This window comes from Leptinotarsa decemlineata, unplaced genomic scaffold (assembly GCF_025532065.1).
Source record: "Leptinotarsa decemlineata unplaced genomic scaffold, Ldec_3_MD MMD2_P_RNA_scaffold_2, whole genome shotgun sequence".
NCBI lineage: Eukaryota > Metazoa > Arthropoda > Insecta > Coleoptera > Chrysomelidae > Leptinotarsa > Leptinotarsa decemlineata.
The window spans coordinates 292,870-311,778 of NW_027412529.1; the positions used below are offsets into that span (position 1 = coordinate 292,870).

At 34.2% G+C, this 18,909-nt stretch overlaps 2 protein-coding genes across 5 annotated transcripts in view; one reads left to right on the forward strand and one right to left on the reverse strand.

Moving 5' to 3' along the window:
• Positions 1-3,848, forward strand: part of LOC111503058 (uncharacterized) — a 96,789-nt gene extending 92,941 nt beyond the window's left edge. For all 3 annotated transcript variants that reach the window (XM_023157263.2, XM_023157262.2, XM_023157264.2), the window contains exon 4: positions 1,305-3,848. In XM_023157263.2, coding sequence (XP_023013031.2) covers positions 1,305-1,484 — 180 coding nt within the window. In that variant the 3' untranslated portion in view covers positions 1,485-3,848. The remainder of the gene's footprint in view (positions 1-1,304) is intronic.
• LOC111503059 (tRNA dimethylallyltransferase) overlaps positions 1-18,702 on the reverse strand; it is a 36,303-nt gene extending 17,601 nt beyond the window's left edge. The window contains exons 1-6 of one of the 2 annotated variants that reach the window (XM_023157267.2): positions 18,511-18,702; positions 18,088-18,461; positions 17,492-17,630; positions 16,821-16,939; positions 16,523-16,733; positions 12,962-13,261 (exon numbers count right to left, since the gene is read on the reverse strand). In XM_023157267.2, the coding sequence (XP_023013035.2) occupies positions 12,965-13,261; positions 16,523-16,733; positions 16,821-16,939; positions 17,492-17,630; positions 18,088-18,461; positions 18,511-18,630 (1,260 nt within the window). In that variant the 5' untranslated portion in view covers positions 18,631-18,702 and the 3' untranslated portion in view covers positions 12,962-12,964. The remainder of the gene's footprint in view (positions 1-12,961; positions 13,262-16,522; positions 16,734-16,820; positions 16,940-17,491; positions 17,631-18,087; positions 18,462-18,510) is intronic. The other variant, XM_074180607.1, reaches the window with a different exon arrangement.
• Positions 18,703-18,909: the final 207 nt, after the last annotated feature.

The window sequence follows — 18,909 nt, forward strand, 5'->3', positions numbered from 1 at the left end:
TATCTAGAGTGTTTTTCAATTGTTTGATTGAGTAATATGCGGAATTGAGTTTGTTGCAGACCTTCTGAATATGACTGCTCCAGGTCAAATTTTCGTCTAAAGACGTTCCTAAAAACAAGAGTTCGCTGGAAGATCGAATACCATTTATTGTGGAAGAGTCACTGTTGAAATTTTTCCTAATAAATGATTTCATTGAAACAGATTTAGATTTATTCAGAATAAGTTTGTTACATTGACACCAAGCACTGAATTTATCTATTATTTTATTTATTTTGTCTGACAACTCAACTTCGTTTTTGTCGGCCACAGTAATTGCAGTGTCATCCGCAAACATGGTTATGTGACACTCAGAAAAGAATTCAGACAGGTCATTTATGAAATTGAGGAACAACAATGGTCCCAGAACAGAACCTTGAGGCACTCCTAGTTTTACTTCTTTGGGACTTGATAAAATTCCATTGCAGCTAACTATTAGACTACGGTTTTCCATATATGATTTCACCCAGTTCAATAGATTATTTGGGAAATCTAGGCCTGCAAGTTTAATTATAAGAAATTCGGAAGAAATGGTATCAAATGCTTTTGACAAATCGAAAAAAAGTATTACAACTAGTTTATTCGAGTCAACCTGTGTATAAATGAAATTTAATAAATGGTATGAAGCTGATTCAATTGATTTGTTCTTCCTGAAGCCATATTGGTTATTACTAAAAATATTATATTAGATTATTATTTTAAAATATGGTAAATTAACATCAAAAATCGACGTGTTTCAGGATTATTTCTTAAAATGACCTGTTTAGCTAAAAATGAATTTGTTCCATACTTTACGGACACAGTGTATAACACAAGAGTTGTTCAAGTCAAATTTCATAAAAACATGTTGATACATTTTTATTAAAAATATTGTTTATCGAAACCACCCAAATTCACATACCAACCATTAAAATATACAATAAAACGTTACGATTCAAGCAGTAGATTTCATTTCACCATATTTTCGGGAACTTGTGCTTAAATGTGGGTACATTATTTATATATAACATAGTTATGAGAGATGGTTGTGAAAAGTTACTTTCAAGTCATCCATTCAAAATTTAATGATAAGAATACAAAGATCGATAAAAACTTGTGACGCTCCCAGCCATTTTATTTCAATTCCCGAGTTTGGAAATAACCGAGAAGATCGCGAAGAACGTGAAGATAAAATTCAATTCTATGCTCGTTTTGCTTCCGCAATAAGAAGTTGGAACTTTAATTTCTTTCGTTCTTTGCATAGAATTTAATTTGTGGGGTTGTTGTAGGTGAGCAAGAAGGAGAGGGCTGCTAAAGTGGTGATCCTGAGGGAAGCGGCTCAGTATTGCGATAACTTGACCACCATTTCGAATAACCTCCACAGAACTTCCGAGGAGCTGAACAGGAAGCAGGCGTGGCTCAGGTGGCGCGTCTCCGAACTGAGGAGGAATTTGGCAGCGAAACGATGAGTAGTTTGAATTTTTGCTGACGAAAATATCCACGGGAATTTAACACTGTGATTGAATTATTCTGTTTCATATAAGATTTAGAATGAACGTTCATTTTATTTGTTAATATTGTATAGGTTTTTCGAAAAGATTACGTTTTTTCTTTTGTTAAAGGACAAATACTTTTTAATGTTTTAACGTGATTTGGTGATGAAAACAATGTGATAAACGGCGAAAGTTTTTATTATCCATTCGATTGGTTTTTGTTTTGTTTTTTCCGAAAATTGAGGATCGTTTTATTTTTAAGCTGCCCAAAACATTGCGAAGTATTTGCCAAGGAGCAATAATAATATAGGTTTTCTTTTAGTATGTTTTATAGTAGTTTACTTTGTATATTGTACATTTTCTGTTTTATTTTTAAACGGTAGTTTCATACATAACTGTGTTTTAACACGTGGTTTGTGAAATTTATTATTTCGTCAGAAATCTATCTGACCCTTTCGTTCGGTTCGAACAACACGGATTGTTCGAAGAGAAGAGATACATTGCCCAGGAGGTTTTGTCGTTATAAATCCAGCAAGAGCTGGAGATGTTTGGGAGGCGGGAAGACGCCACCAAAAAAATTATTCAGCCGAATATTTTTCGAGTAATTCACCACCAAATTAAAAGGTGGGAGTAAAAAATTGACTGCGATCAGATAGCATCGATTACAATGCATTTTAAGCTTTATTAATACTTGTGTTATGCGAGTTATATACTATTATTATTGAGGGGTCAAAACATTTTACTTTTCTGTATTTTAAGTGCTTTTACTGTTAGGATTTTAAATATTGTTGAGTTTACACGAGAGAAATAATATTTGGTGTGATTTTTGTTGTTGCATCGCGTTAAGTTTTTGGTCCTTACGCGAGCGAAGCCATCTGATTGTCTCCCGTGTCTTGGAACAGAATTATACGACAATATTTAATCTTCCTCAAGAATGTTTTCGTGTACATTGTCGGGACGGTTTTTTCGTCTACATGTTTACCGATTGTGATGTATAATATTTGGTTTATCAAACTGAAGAGACCGCGCTTGGATCCGTCTGTGTTGAGATGGTCAGATGGCCCGCCGGGTCCCAGCACATTGATTGTGGATCCGTTCTTTTTGGCTTGCCGAATCAGGAACGGTGGATTTTGAAATGCTCAATGTGTTTATATATTTTGTTATTAAAATAGTGGTGTTTTTTTAGTTTTAGCATGTTTACTACTTATAAATACTGGGAAATATGTCTGTGCATGAACTATTTGTATAATTTTTGTCTTCCTCTGCACAGGCATTTTGTTGAATATAATATGATAAGACGATTAAGTCGTGAGATGGAGAGAATTGTTGTGTTCATAATATTTTACAGTATTTTATACTTTTGATAAAATAAGAATAAACCCAAAAAAACTAGAAAAAATTACCTGAAAAAAAAAACAAAAAACGATCTGTCCTCGAATCGGCGAACTGCCGGTAAATATGGGCCTACAGTTTTCCTTTTTTGCACGACTAATAAAAATTAAGGCCGATCTTCCTATTCAAAAGTGATCTTCCTATTCAAAAGTTTGTCTGTCGTAACTCTTCTCACTGCCAGATTAACAAAAATTTTCATTTTTGTTACGGCCACGTCTGTTGAACTAAAATCGAAAGGAACCTTAATTTTTTTTGTTCGTGCGAGAACTGGATAAATTCTCAGCTATAAAACGTACCTGTGATGTAACCTCGCTGTCGACCAAATATATAGAAATAATGTAATAGTGAGCATGACGCACATTTGATTTCAACACTGACTTCTTTTCGTCCTAGAAAATATATAACAGGGCAATTCTCTAAGCTTAGCGACCACCCAGCGATGCCTCTCACTATATTTCGAGTGGTGTTGCCGATAAGCAAAACATAGAAAGTATATTTCAGCCCTAAGGATGTTGTATGGCAAGATATCTTTGAGCCGATGTGAGCCTACAGGGTGAGAGCGGAAAAGCGAAGATTATTCGAAAGAAATGTTGGAGTTTACCAAAAATTCTCGGGTTTTATTGAGGCGCTTCATGAGTTTTCAACATTTTTCTCCTTCATTGAAATCTGGTAAAGTTCGAAAAATCTTTCGATATGTGAAAATCCAAACCAACGTTAGGATTACTGCGTCACCCTGTATGTGTAAATATAATATAACGTTATGAGACGTGTAATCATTGTTTTTATTAATAATATTATAATATGCCATAATATCCTTCCTAATTGATTGTTAGTACTTATTTCACATTCATTATTTTCAAATGTTTCTTTGGTAAAATTTATAAGGATTTCAGTTTGGTTTTTGGTTCCTCATAAGTTTTACAAAATAAACTGTTGCTTAAAGAATAATGTGTTTTATTTCCACCTGAATAATATTCCACATACGTGAAAATCAATTTATGTGTTGAAATAGAACCAAGTGGATAATTCCTTCCGCCGATGCCTGAAACTGATTTTGGAAGTGCCTAAATTTCGGCAACGTGAAATTATTTTTAGGAGTGGCTAGTATCCGATCACGTTATATAATTTCAGGATGGCTTATATAACTGTTAGGTTAATAATCCAGCCACATCATGTTGATTTCAGGAATGCCCAATGTTCCAGTAACACACAAATCATTTTGGAAGTGGCTGATCCAGCCAAGAAAAAATATTCAGACGCTAATGGTCCGACTGAGCCGAATTAATTTTGAAAATGCATATAATAGGGGAGCCCAAGCGGGGGTTTCGGGATTTACTAAAGCGCGGCAGATTAATATACAGGGGCATACCTTGTACCCGGTTAAGCACCTCCACCAAATATGAGCCCCATATATAAGGCCGCCTATGAGGGATAAAGGATCAGATTGTTAAAAAAAAATGATCAGAAATTCTCGAGCGCGTCAGATTAAGGTAGGGTGAGTTAACTACCTGTTAAAAAGTGTACATTCCAGTAATCTGACAATTTGAGAGTGACGTAAAGGAAGGGGAGGGCAGCAAAATTGTAAAAAAAATAACGTCATTTCGACATTCTCGAGCGTAGCTATTTTTTTTTATTTTGAAGGTAATAATTCAAGGATAACGAAAAATATATAACTATAACTATTTCCGCAAGCCGAAATAACAAAAATTCGTCGATAAAGTTTAATGCGTGCAGCTGTGTGATACCTATATTTCCCTGTGTGATACCTATATTTCCCTCTCCAGGTTTCTATTCCTCTATTCTCTATTCACCTTTTTCTCCATCTATTACTCTCTCACTCCGTCCCCACTCTGAATTCTGTTGCTATAACGCCATCACAGCTGATCACAGAGACTCGTTTGTGATGAAGATTAAGATGATGATGAATTAATTAAAATACAAGTATTCTACTTAAAAAACATACACTCATTTATTTGCATGCTATTTCCTGAACTTTTCAATTAATCATATTCAATGAATAGAATGAATGAAAATGAAAATTGTTTTTGTCAGATTAAGCAAATCCCTCTAGATAATCGTCAGATTATGAGACAGCATGTCTAAAATATAAAGATGAACCATATATATCTTAATCTGACGCGCTTGAGTATTTCAAAATGGCGAATTTTTATTGCACATTATAATAATGACCGCGAGTTTGCGTCAGATCGAAATCGTCAGATTATTGAATGAGAGCTTTTTTTTGTTGCACTTTACACCCCCTTAGAAAATCTGACGCGCTCTATTACATTTCTTTTCTTTTCACCTTTAACCCTTAGTACAACCACCCGCATAATGCAAACGATCAGATTAACATACCAACATTATTAAAAATACGTTGGTCATTGATGCTATCAATATCTGACACGCTCGAGTACGTCCATGCAACAGTATTTTTTTACATATTTAAAAATCTATGGCCGCTTCCCCCACCGATGAAAAGGTATATATTATATAACATTTTTTTCTTCTTATCATCTAAGCTTTGCAACCTAATATGCCTCAATGACGCTCGAGTAAATCCCCATTTTGCATCGTGGGTTCCCCTGCTATTACGGCCAACATTTTTGAAAAACCATCTCAAGTCACTTGAAAATAATTTTAGAAGTGGCTTATATTTCGGCCACGTGAAAATAATTATGAGAATGACTTGCAATCAAGCTACGCAAAAATAATTTTGGGAGAGACTAATGACCCCACCATTGAATTATTTTGGGAGTGGTTAATATCCCGGCCACTGTATTTTTCTGAAAATATCTAATGATATTGGAGTGATTACTACTCCAGCCTGGTGAAAATAATGTTGGGAGCGACAAATACTTTGAAAACGTGTAAGTAGTTTGGGGGTGACTCTCATTTGGTTTAATTAATTTTGGGAGTGAATAACGATTCGTTAAACGTGAAAATTATTTTGGAAGTGACCAATATTCCTGTTACATTGAATTAATTTTGGGAGTGTTTAATGTCCAGCGAAGTTATAATAATTCTGGAAGTGCCTAATACCCAGCTACGTGAAAATACTTTCAAGTATGGCTAACAGCCCGGTGACGTGAAAATTGTTTTGGAAATGCTTTTTATTCCTAATGATATGCCGTTTTTCACTTTCCCACATGATTCAGTTTGAGCAAAGCTACCGAATACAAGCGACGAAATGAAATACGGTGAATAATGATTCATACTATGAGGTAGATATCACAAAAAATAGATTTATTTCTATATTGAACAAAAATACATGATCATTATCCTAACACAAATTTGATACTCATGAGCGTTATAGAGAATTTTTTCCAAGATTTTCACGTAAGATAATGATCCCAAGATACAAGTCGCAATATTGAGAAAAAGTTAGGAATACAACAAAAAGTAATGATTCAATATCCTTATTTGATAAAAAACACTTCTTTTCATAAATACCAGAGCGGCAGAACTTTATACTGAAAACTATTCATTGATATTTTGAATTAAATGATGAAATAAAATTTTTTTTGAAATCTTGCACCCTTTTTAGCAGGACGCCTATGCTATGTGAATACCAAACTTATGAATGAACAAGTTTAGGTATGACGCAACACCAAGAATGTTGAGTAACTTCAATTAATTGATTATGTTGGTCATGGAAGAGATTAATATTTTAATATGTTGCCGTTGGTACTGGGAACAGAAAAAGTTGTGAATATGAATTACTTTATTTGAATTTTAATTCTAGACAATCTACATAGATTGAATAACTGTTCGGCCGAATCATTTGTCAACGATTTTACATTTCCGGCAATAGTTCCATAAGGATACAAAAAGTGAAAGAGAATTATGAACTGGTTGCCGGCCGTTTCTGAAATGTCATTTATAGAGTAAAATTCCGTTTTGAAGGAGCGACCATATAAAAAAATTTTTGAATATTCAACGCCAGCAACGTCGACAGAACTTTCAATTAGTTTTTTGTTGATTAAGAGTTTGTTTAACTTTGGCAGTTTGAATACGATGAAATCATTCATGAACCGAAAGTAAAAAATAGTAAAAAAACTAATCAATACAGTTTATTGTATGATATTTTGTCGCTTTTCAAGGATCTCATTCCACAATTTTCCATTTCTAGACTTTCAAAGACATCTAAAAGTCTTTTTTCATGTGAGAGTCCAAAAAATTAGCAACTCACATTTGTGTCTAAGCTATTTTCCGTTTTTTTTTGGCCGTGGCCTGCAGGTTTTCATGCCTGGCGCTTCGTCTACTACTGCGGTAGACATTACCGAAGGCGATGAGGTAGCGATCGAAGGTAGCTTGGTTTCTCTTAATTGGATCACTGTCCTTGTTTATGTTGCTAAAGGCTCTCTGGGGTCTTCAACTGATGTATGACAGTTTTTGTTGGCCTAAGTATTGGTTTCACGTCGTGTTTCTCTAAAATTCTCCCAATCCAGTCTAACATATTAAATATAGGGAAGAAAAGCTTTTCCTTTGACGGGCCTAGCAGGGCCAAGACACTTTGAAGGATAAAAGTTATATAGTTCATGAAATCAAATATGTGAAATGTTTTTTTACAGTCAGAATTCCATGTCTTATAATTCAATATTTGCGACAGTATCTCATTTTTGAGATATTTGTTAGATGTTGAAACCATATTTAGGATAGAATTGAAGAAATTTTTTAAAGGAATAGGTCTGAGAAGCAAAGAAGATTGCAAACGAACTTGAAACCATTTTTTAATGATGATATTTCAAAATTGATGAAAAATTAGAGGTGAATATTAATACAAGAAAAAAAATTCCGTCTTGGGAGACTTCACTATTACAACTGAGAACAGTTTTATGATAAGGAATTTGCAGAATCAACAATACAGTCAATAAGGCGAACCATCAACTCAATTATAAATCTAAGTAAGAGGAAAAAACCAAAATTAGTTTCATTAATTTGAATGGACAATAGACTGAATTTTGTGAGAGTTTCAATGATCATACATGATGGAATCGGCCGATATTTGATGAAAATCCATAACATATTCAAGAAACACTTTATTATGAGATTTTTACCAAACAGTTTTACTAAAACGCAACACGTGTTTCGCTTCTTCAAGCGTGTCTATACAGGCGTGTGTAGACATACAGAAAATAAAGACAAAAAGTGAACCTGCTAGAATATCTGTAAATCAATACAATGACCAATCCATCTCTAAAATTGCTATAAAGCAATATACAACGAGAAAAAAAATAATTACAATAACCTTTTAGAAAATGTAAGAAAAAATAATTATACGAACAAAATAACTAGGTCAGACAATAAATCCAAAGCAATGTGGCAGGTTATCAACGAAGTGACAGGTTCTAATCAAAATGAACAGTTTGAACTCAATAATCCGCATGAGGCTGCAAATTGCTTTAATGAATACTTTATAAAAGCGGCCCAGGAATTCTTAACAAGACAGAAAAATATATGTAAGGTAAGTGGTTTTGAAAAGGCAATAGATTTTTCACAGTCACACCCTTTTCTTGAACCCTATAACAGAATGTGAGCTGCTCTCAATAATAAATAATACGAAGAACAAGAAAAGCACAGGTATTGATGAAGTACCAATCCATATACTAAAAAAATGTGCACAACAAATTGTAACAGTTTTAACCCATTTAATTAATAGTTCTTTTGAGGAGGGCGTTTTTCCAGATGAACTCAAGGTAGATCTAGTGAAACTACTTCATAAAAAAGAAAATAAGTCGGAACCTTCCAACTTTAGACAAGGCTAAATGACTAGTTTCCTTTTTTACAAAGTTCAACATGTTTCCCAATTAACAACATGGATATCTGAAAAATACGGTATACGAGGTACCACTTATAACTGGTTTAACTCATATCTTAAAAACAGAAAGCAGATAGTACAACTCAATCAGAAAAACAAAACAGTTACATCAAAGACCTTGGCTACATCGATAGGAGTCCTACAGGGTAGTATTCTGGCCCAATACCCATTATTTTTATCAATGACATCAGCGAGGCTACAAAAAATGTAAAGTCTGCTCACTTTATCAACTATGCTGATGACACCAATCTTCTGCTAACTGGTGCCACTTCACCAGATATAATCAAGAATGGATGTGACGTAATCAAATAATGCAAAGAATATTTTGTTGAGAACAAGTTAATTCTAAATGAAGGAAAAAATGACTGCCTCATATTTAAACCCAACAACAGTTTAGAAACGCCACATCACATAACACTTGATAGTGAAAAACTTATTTGCAATACTTCAGTAAAGTTTCTGGGAATCAGCATTGACGATACCTTGAGTTGGACAATTCAGATAGAAAATATATGCAGTAGATTGTCTTCAGTAATATATCAGATAAGAGTACTTGAAAAATATGTTGATCTCGAAGTATTATTAACTGTATATTACGCAAATTTCTACTCAATCACGAGGCTAGGAATAACAGTTTGGGGTTCAAGTAATGAATTATGTAGAGTTTTTCTGTGTCAAAAAAGAGTGGTAGGAGTACTTTCCAATAAAAATTCTAGAAATTCCTGTAGAGGAATTTTTAGGTCAAATAAGTTTTCGAGAAATACCGTAAAACCCACTTTAATGAAACAACACATAAAAATGATTTTGTGTATCCCATTCACACTAAGGCATTGTATGAGCGAAGCACCATCTATCTAGCCATGAAATTCTGTAACAGAATTCCCCAAAATACGCAACATTGAGGTTGTAAGCAGGTTTCTCAGATATTTGAAAGAATTCCTTCTCGATCAGGAGCCCTACAGTATTCAGGAATTTTTTCAAAATGTGTAAAAATGCAAAAGTTCCATTTGAATCAAATTTCTTTAGTCAAAAAATGTTTGTCAGTGTAATATGTATCTAAAAAGGTATGATGTATTTTAGTTTTGTTTAGCATTTACTACTATATATTTATTTTTTTAAGTTCCTTGTGTGATTTTTGACAGTCCATATTTCCCGAAGTGTATGTAGATTTAAGATTTTGTATTTTGTTGACGTACTTTTACAGACAGACAACGTATTCTGCCACTGTGTTCATGCATGTAGGACTACAAATACTCTGTAAAGTAAATAAAGATATCTATCTATCTATAGTCCGTTCATAATTTGTTGATAGCTCACTGCAAGTTTGACCCTCATTAGAGAACTGAAATACAGAGAGGACAGCTAATATGATATAATAACAAAAACCAAACTTAAACTGGCAGTTTAAGATGTTTTCGACTAACCCACCTTGTATCTGAAGAAATACAATACAGCTATAAAACTTTTAATCCGATTATGTAGATATTTTGAGTGGAAATGAGTGACCAGTGTCGTAGAGTATATGATTAAAACATTAGTTACTTTAAATAAATAAATATATTAATATTCTTAAACTGTAGGTACTGTAAACTGTATTTTTATTTTAAAAAAATTTTTTTATTTTATTCAAAAATAATAAGTTACTTGCATTTTGTAAAAGATACATTTATTTAATTAATACCTATTTTTAAATGATATAAACTACGATTACTTACAAAACTATTCAAATTCAAAATAAACAGGATCATCTTCGGAATCCGAGTCGTCTTGCAGGTTAATAATTAGCGGTTGTGTCTCTACAGTCGCATCCATTATATTGTCAAGATCCCACATTTTTTGTTCTTCTTCTATTGCATGTCTTAATGCATCTCGCCAATTTTGTTCTGTAATATGTTGTAAAGACTCATATAACAATTCACGTACAGCTTGTATTTTATATGACGTATTTTTTCTAGCCACATAGCTTTTCATTTGTGCCCAAATGAGTTCAATTGGATTTAATTCGCAGTGGTAGGGTGGAAGTCTAAGGACTGTGATGTTTCGTCTTTCCGCCATTTTGTCAACTACGTATTTCTAGAACTTAGATTTGTGTTGCCGGGCAATTTTTAAAAGTTCTGCTTTAACCATTCCATCTTCGTAGGCAGGGACTTATTCCGCAGCCAGTCAATGATATCCTGTTTCTTCCACGCAGTCGTTGGAAGTCTTTCAACTAGTCGTGAATGATAAGGTGCATTATCTAATACTATAATTGAGTTTGGTGGTATATGTTCAATCATCTGCTCAAAATACTCTTCGAAAACATCAGCTGTCATCTCCTCGTGATAGTCTTTTGTGCTTTTGGATTCAAATTCCAACAAACCATGCTTAGCAAATCCTTTTTCACTGCCAATGTGAGAAACTATTAATCTACTGCCTTTACCAGAGGGTGGGGAAATACCAGAAGACCAACCTTCCATAAAGGCTTGCCTGGAGCTTGATATATTTTTATCTGTCCAAATTTTTGTGAGAGTATGACCTGCGTTTACCCACGTTTCGTCCTGATAGTAAATTGGCCTTCCTTCAGCCCGAAATTTTCGTATAGATCTTAGATACTTTCTTCTCCAACATATTATTTCTTCCCGGTCAATCAAAAGTGATTTTCGGTCTGATTTCTCCCACCGGAAATTTAATTCTTTTAAAACTTGCCACAATTTGGTTCGTCCGACATGAGGCAAATCCGGGTCGTCTCTAACTTCTTGTAAAATTTTGTTTAAGTTGGGTATTTCTTTTTTGTAACAAAATTCGTGAATTTTCCTTCGAATACCATTTTTGGCAAATTCATCAATTTAATAGGTTTTCTCCCCCTCTTTAATTATTCGTTTGTATTTGGGTTAGCTATACCTTTTTTTTTCTTTCTGATAGGAACCTATATATTGTTGATTTATCTACGCCCGTCATGTTGGCACAACTCTTGATTATGTTCTGAACAGTGTTTGTGGATTCTGAGAAACCAGAGCATCGTGAACGTTCAAAACAATAGTCTTCTCTCTTGGTGAATAGACAGACTTACTGACTGTACGCAACAGTACCGGTGTAAAACTTGATGATGTTGATGATGATGACGAAGCCATCGCAAGCAATCAAACAAAACAAGCAGGAACGAAAGGTACGTATATGTTTGTAGGAATATGAAAAAAAGTTACTCACGCACTGCACAAAATTCGCAAAATAAATATTAGAGACGTTAATTACTGCCGTAGACGCCGAAACACCAACGAGCCGTAAATTAAATGCGATTAAAAAATGTACTAAACCAAAAATTATTTTGGTTCGTAACAACTTCACCCTTTCAAGGCAAGTTTCGAATATAAACTGAAGCTTTATATTTAATGAATAAACACCTCAGCAACCTCCGCCTATGATTTTACGAGTTTTACGACCGTTTTATGACTTGGGCCCTCATTTTGTGCTATCGACAAATTATGAACGGACTATAGTTACTCATTCACCGTTCTCATTCTTGAACTTGTTTTCATAAAATATCAATAAATTAACATATATATCAATTACTTGTTTTCCTATAAGAAATATTGTATTGTAATTGTTTCTTTCGAAATTTTTCTGTTTTGTCAGAATTGATAATTTTTTTAAAACCTGTTTTCCTAGAAGTAATATAATACTGTGATTATTTTTTCAAAATTTACCTGTTTACTTTTACGAAGATGTGTAAATCATGTAAAGGAGTAATTTTCAGACACTTGTGACATCAATCTGAGAAAACGGTTTGATGCGACATAAAATCTCAGGGTAAGAATTTTGCAGTATACAAACTTTCGAATAAGCAAATGTTCATGTATTTTTTGTATTGATAAATGGACGAGTTTTATTGGCATTCAAGCAAAACTAGTGAGACATGCAAATAATAAATAACAGGATGGAAACGAAGTCTAGCATTTACACGATGAGATGTGAAGTCTGCGAAAAAAGTATGTGGGTCCAGCTGAGTGGACTGTAAAAATTTCTTTCGAAGAACATATTTTATGAATTTCGTTTCGCAGGCCAGAGAGTTTCAGTGTCTCAGCAAACAGTCACATTGTAAACGAGAATCGTTTGAATTTGTTGAGATCTATATACCACAATAGATTTTTAGAAGCCTTCGAAAGTCTAGGAACGAAAAATGTGAAATGAAATCTACGAACAGCATTTCAACTAGCTATTTGTTTTCCTTATAATTACAATAGCAATTAGGCAAGTATCTTACATTTCATTCATTAATGGCCTGTTTCTCTTTTCTCTTCTTACTTTCAACCATCTTCTTGTGCCGCGTTGATTTCTGATGGTGTGCCCACTGAAAATCGCCGATGAAAATTCTGTCGCACACCTCGCAAGTGTGAGTGGTGTCATCGCTGTTAGGAAAGGAATTACCGGACCTCGATGGTAGTCTTTCGTGAACACAATGGCCACCGGAAATGTGGCTTTCAACGATTTCGAATGCGATTTTAGAGACGTTTTCCTCCCACCTAGAGACGTCTGAAGTATCTAGACCGTAAATCGGGGGAACCTGGAAGAAAAAAATAAAAACTATGCTTCACTGTTACATCAACAACTTCTTGTGAATGACAAAAAATGCAGACAACGACTTGTGAGTCACCCTGTATACAAGGCTTTTCATGATGAGCGTTAATTAGGCGTTTCTGACAAACTATTCAACGGATCAACCTGAAAATTTCACAGTATGCATAAGTCAATATGACCTACACGCCTAAAATATTTCAGACGAAGCGGCGTTGTCAATTCTACTATAAAGTGGCGGCTTCTTTGATTTTTCAAATGGAACACCCCGTATATAATATCATATTATGATTCAATATCACTTTGTCAACAAATTCATATACTATTTCCTTATACCTATCTATTACCTTTTAGAAGATATATATTTTTTTTACCAAACATGAACTTTTATAAATGCTGATAATCTTGAACTCTCTTGCACTAAAACGATCAAATTTGAAATGGAGTGGAGTGATACTATGAGGATCTTCACTCCGAGTCATATTTTCATTTGCCCCATACAGGGTCTTCAAAATTGCAGATACTTTGATCTCATGAAAAAATGAGTGGAACTCAATTTTTTCAAATGGAACACCCTGTATATTTCAACATTTTTTAGCTCTACATCCAATTTTAGATTAACTTTGTTCAGATAATATTATTTCTATTTCGAACCGTTTTCGAGATAAACTGTTTCAAACGGAAACTGACGTGGTTTTCTTGCTCGTTTTTTTGAATTCATCACTTATTTTGGATATTCAACATTTTTTTTATACTTAGGAATATTTCTTTTTGATCCAGTTTTTCAAATGGAACACCCTGTATATTTCAACATTTTTGAGCTCTACATCCAATTTTAGAATAACTTAATAACTTTGTTCAGATAATACTATTTCTATTTTGAACCGTTTTCGAAATAAACTGTTTCAAACGGAAAACATGGTTTCCTTGTTCATCACTCATTTTTGTAAAACAGATTTCGTTTGATGTTTCTCAATTAGTCACAGATAATTAATGAGAAGATAATTATTAAAATACTCCTCAACCATCGAATGAAACTTCTCTTCAAACAATAGTTTTATTAACGCTGAAACACGAACTGAAAATAATAAACCCATAAATTAATGAGTCAGTGTATTTCAGAATATGTTCAAACACATCTCTACCTCTACTTAAACAAACATGTAATCTCTCCAAAAGATTGTCATGTGTAGCGCTTCTGATCAAGTCTGGAGTCAAACTATTGAAAGCAGTTGTATCTCTCGATTTCATATCTTCCATTGTTGTTATTGGAGTAGAGTAAACCATATTTTTAATGAAACCCCACACGAAATAATCTAATGGATTACCATCTGGTGTTCTAGGAGGCCAACGAAAAGGTCCATTATTACCAATCCATCTGTCTTCGAAGATTTCGGTTAAAGCTTCGCTGACTGAATGAGAATTATGGGGTGGAGCACTATCCATTTGGTACTATACACGTTCTCTTCCTGGTCTATTATTTAAAATCATTTGAATTCCATTCCTCAGTAAATCTTCATATTTTGATGCATTCAAATTATCATCATAAAACTCGATATAAAAAAATGGACTCATTCTTTATGGCACAAAATACATTGAATTGCCATCTTTCTTGAAAACCCCTTTGGCGGACAACATGGGGATTTTCTGGCGCCCAATAATGACTGTTGTGTCTATTGAAAACTCCATTTTTTGTGAACTTGGCCTCATCTGTCCATATGATATTGTCAAGGAAATGTTCATCCTCTTGAATCTTGACAAGTAACCATTGAAAGAATTCCACTCTACGAAGTAAATCAGTCTCTTTCAAATGTTGGACACAGTAGAACTTATAGGGATGCCATTTATGCTTATTAAGAATTCGACAAATTGTCACGTAGGGTATACCCATCTCCCTTTCAGCCTCGTGCAGAGAAGCATTTGGAAATGCATGAAAGTATCCCAAAACTGTTATACCATTGTCATTATCATCCACTTTAGTCTTCTTACGAATGATTTTTGGACGGAAGGTTCCATTCAACCTACAGTTTTTTAGTAGTCGATTTATCACATTCGGCTTCGGAAGTTGTGGATATCTTTCATGAAATACTCGGCATGTTCTACTTGCAATTCTATTGCACTCACCATAAATTATTAATAAATTCAAGAAATCTTCATTACTGTAACCTAATCTTGACATTATTCTATTATAATTGGTAGCTATCACAATCAGTCAAAACCACCAACGAAAGTCTGACGTTAAATAATTGGTTTATTTATTTTTCCAAAGCACACTATTAAAAAATATTAATGTGTACTGTTGTTCGTTAGAGACCAATACCTCAATGTCTACAAATTGTAACTTTTTCTAAGGTAGGTACATACCAATTTCGAATTGACTGATTTGAGACAGTTAAAAAGCTGGATCAAAAAGAAATATTCCTAAGTATAAAAGAAAATGTTGAATATCCAAAATAAGTGATGAATTCAAAAAAACGAGCAAGAAAACCACGTCAGTTTCCGTTTGAAACAGTTTATCTCGAAAACGGTTCAAAATAGAAATAGTATTATCTGAACAAAGTTGATATAAAATTGGATGTAGAGCTCAAAAATGTTGAAATATACAGGGTGTTCCATTTAAAAAAAGTGAGTTCCACTCATTTTTTCATGAGATCAAAGTATCTGCATTTTTTGAAGACCCTGTATGGGGCAAATGAAAATATGACTCGGAGGGAAGATCCTCATAGTATCACTCCACTCCATTTAAAATTTGATCGTTTCAGTGCAAGAGAATTCAAGACTATCAGCATTTATAAAAGTTCATGTTTGGTAAAAAAAATATCGAAATTAATTTATATCTTCTAAACAGTAATAGATAGGTATAGGGAAATAGTATATGAATTTGTTGACAAAGTGATAACGAATCATAATATGATATTATATACGGGGTGTTCCATTTGAAAAATCAAAGAAGCCGCTACTTTATAGTAGAAGCGACAACGCCGCTTCGTCTGAAATATTTTAGGCGTGTAGGTCATATTGACTTATGCATACTGTGGAATTTTCAGGTTGATCCGTTAAATAGTTTGTCAGAAACGGCTAATTAACGCTCATCATGAAAAGCCCTGTATACAGGGTGACTCACAAGTCGTCTGTATTTTTTGTCATTCACAAGAAGTTGTTGATGTAACAGTGAAGCAAGCAAGAATTTCTTGCGTGATGAAATATGAAATGAATAATCTGTCAACGATTGACTGAGCTGAATCTTTACCTGCCTGTCGGTCCTGCTAAGGAACCTGTTGGCGATCCACCGGTTTTGTTTTCTTGCGAATCGCCTCGTCACCAGTTTCAGCTGATCTATGCCCTCCCTCAGTCTCTTCTTGCCTTCATCCGTTGAGCGTACTTCCTCGTTCAACATCAGATATGGGTGGAATTCCTTGAATCCAATGGACTGAAAGATCCCTTTAGTGTAATCAAGCTCCCTAGAAACAGATAAAATTCGAATATTCTTTGTGGAAAATAATTTTGACGGGAGAATTATGTGAAATATTGTAGTAGTATTTACTAACTTGTCGTCACTATTTATCCGTTCTTGATTGTACAATTTGTGAAAGTTCAACAATTCTTCCAGAAGTCCCTGTTCCAACATGCTATCCACACGATCATCCAACCTCTTGTGCAAAATATCCTGAAAAAATACTTTAAATAACAACAAAACAATCTTCTTTCGTGTAACTCAACGTTTACATGAAAGTAGCTGTTTCAGGAGCGGTTTTTCTTCCAGTTTGTGTGAAAGTTACTTCTTTGCATGATCTAAACATCCATGTATAGTTACTTCTTTTGAAATCGATTGCTTTCTTCCTTTCTCTGGAAGGTTCCCACATTTTTTTGTATCAAAATGGAGTACTAGAAAGCTAAAAACTTTCTTTCGCAGAAATAAAACTTTAGGATTGGGAAAACTGTAATTTTCAAAGTAGATTCAACTTCTATGAATATGTATATAGAGAATTAAAGGAACACTTCCGAGAGGATATTTTGTGGAGTTACCGCAAGGATCTATTCTTAGTCCTGTTTGGTTCCTGGTCTATAATTATTCAATGACACAATTGAAAATTCATGGAAAACTTCAGTTATTTACAGATGTCACAAATCTTATATATTTTTCAAGCGATTTTATGAACAATCAAAATTCTATTCTATCCTATCCTATCTTTCATTTAATATAAAAAACAAACATTACCTGATTGCACTGTAACCACAATACTAGAGAAGTGCCGAATCGCAAACCACCACCTGATCGGGATGCATCTTTAGCTGATTGTTGCTCCTTTAAAATTTCGCTGTGCCTTCTTCCATTTTTATAAAGAATTTCAAGAGATCTGAAATAAAAAAATGACCCGACATCAAAACATACAATTCAAAATATTTGTGCATTTTCCCGATATTTATATTTTTGTAATCATATATTTGTGTCACAAAATATTTAATTTCAAAAGGAAACAACACGCATTGCCATCTATAAACCAATACCTAACCTACTTCAGAAAATTTTATATAATGAAAGAAAACTGTACGCTCAAAGCCACCTAGTATCCTAAAGAAAAAGCTCAAGAAAATGATATACAGAAACCTTCTGAACATGCAGCGACATCTATAAACCAACACCTGACTTACTATACGCCACCCAATAATTTAAAGAAAAAGATCATGAAAAAATATACAGAAACCTTCTCGCTCAGCAAATTAGAAACTCTGGCATTCGATGATAGATGGAGCCACCAAATTTGTTAATTGAAATTTCACATTACACTTAATATAAACTAGCAATTCGCTAACCTTAAAATCTTTCTTTTATTGTTTGGATGCAGCCGCCTTGCCATGGACGGGTCCAGTGCTTTAAGCTTCTCATGCAGCTCCTCACTAGGTAACTCGTGTTCATTGTTGGGCAGTACTCCAGGCACCTCGACGTAAGACCCATCATCGATTAATATCTTCCAGAGCAGAGACTCAATATAATAATTCGTACCTCCCACAACGACGGGTAACTTCTGGTTGTCGATTAAGTCCTCAATTATTTTCAGAGCCCTGTTTTTATACTGGGTTACAGTAAATAATTCATGGGGCTCGAGAATATCAATCATGTGATGAGGGGCAGCGGATTGCTCCTCGCGCGTGGCTTTGGCGGTGATGATATCCAGACCTTTGTACACCTAAAATTGAGGATATTCTTGAAAAGAACAATAAATTATATCTTGGCACCTGCATAGAATCTGCTCCGATTATCTCACCGCCGAATTTCTTCGCCAACTCCAAAGAAAGTTTAGTTTTTCCGGTACCAGTGGCTCCCAGAATTACTACCAAAGGCAATCGAGAAGACATTGAAAGCACCAATTTATCAAAAAACAGAACAAAAAGTGAGGTTATGCCCCACCATCGGCGTGGCTCCGTGGCCGTCACAGGGCGCTGGAGGCGAGATGTCAAGATGACAGTTTTACATTTAAACAGCAATTTAAGTGTCAGAAATATGAATGATTGATTTTGGCTTGTTTTAGGAATTTCAATTTTGTTTTGCGAGGTTTTAACACATAAACTTGTTGTTAATAACATTCCACCTAATTGTTCAGGACGTCTTTGTTCCGTGAGTAGTTCCGATCACAA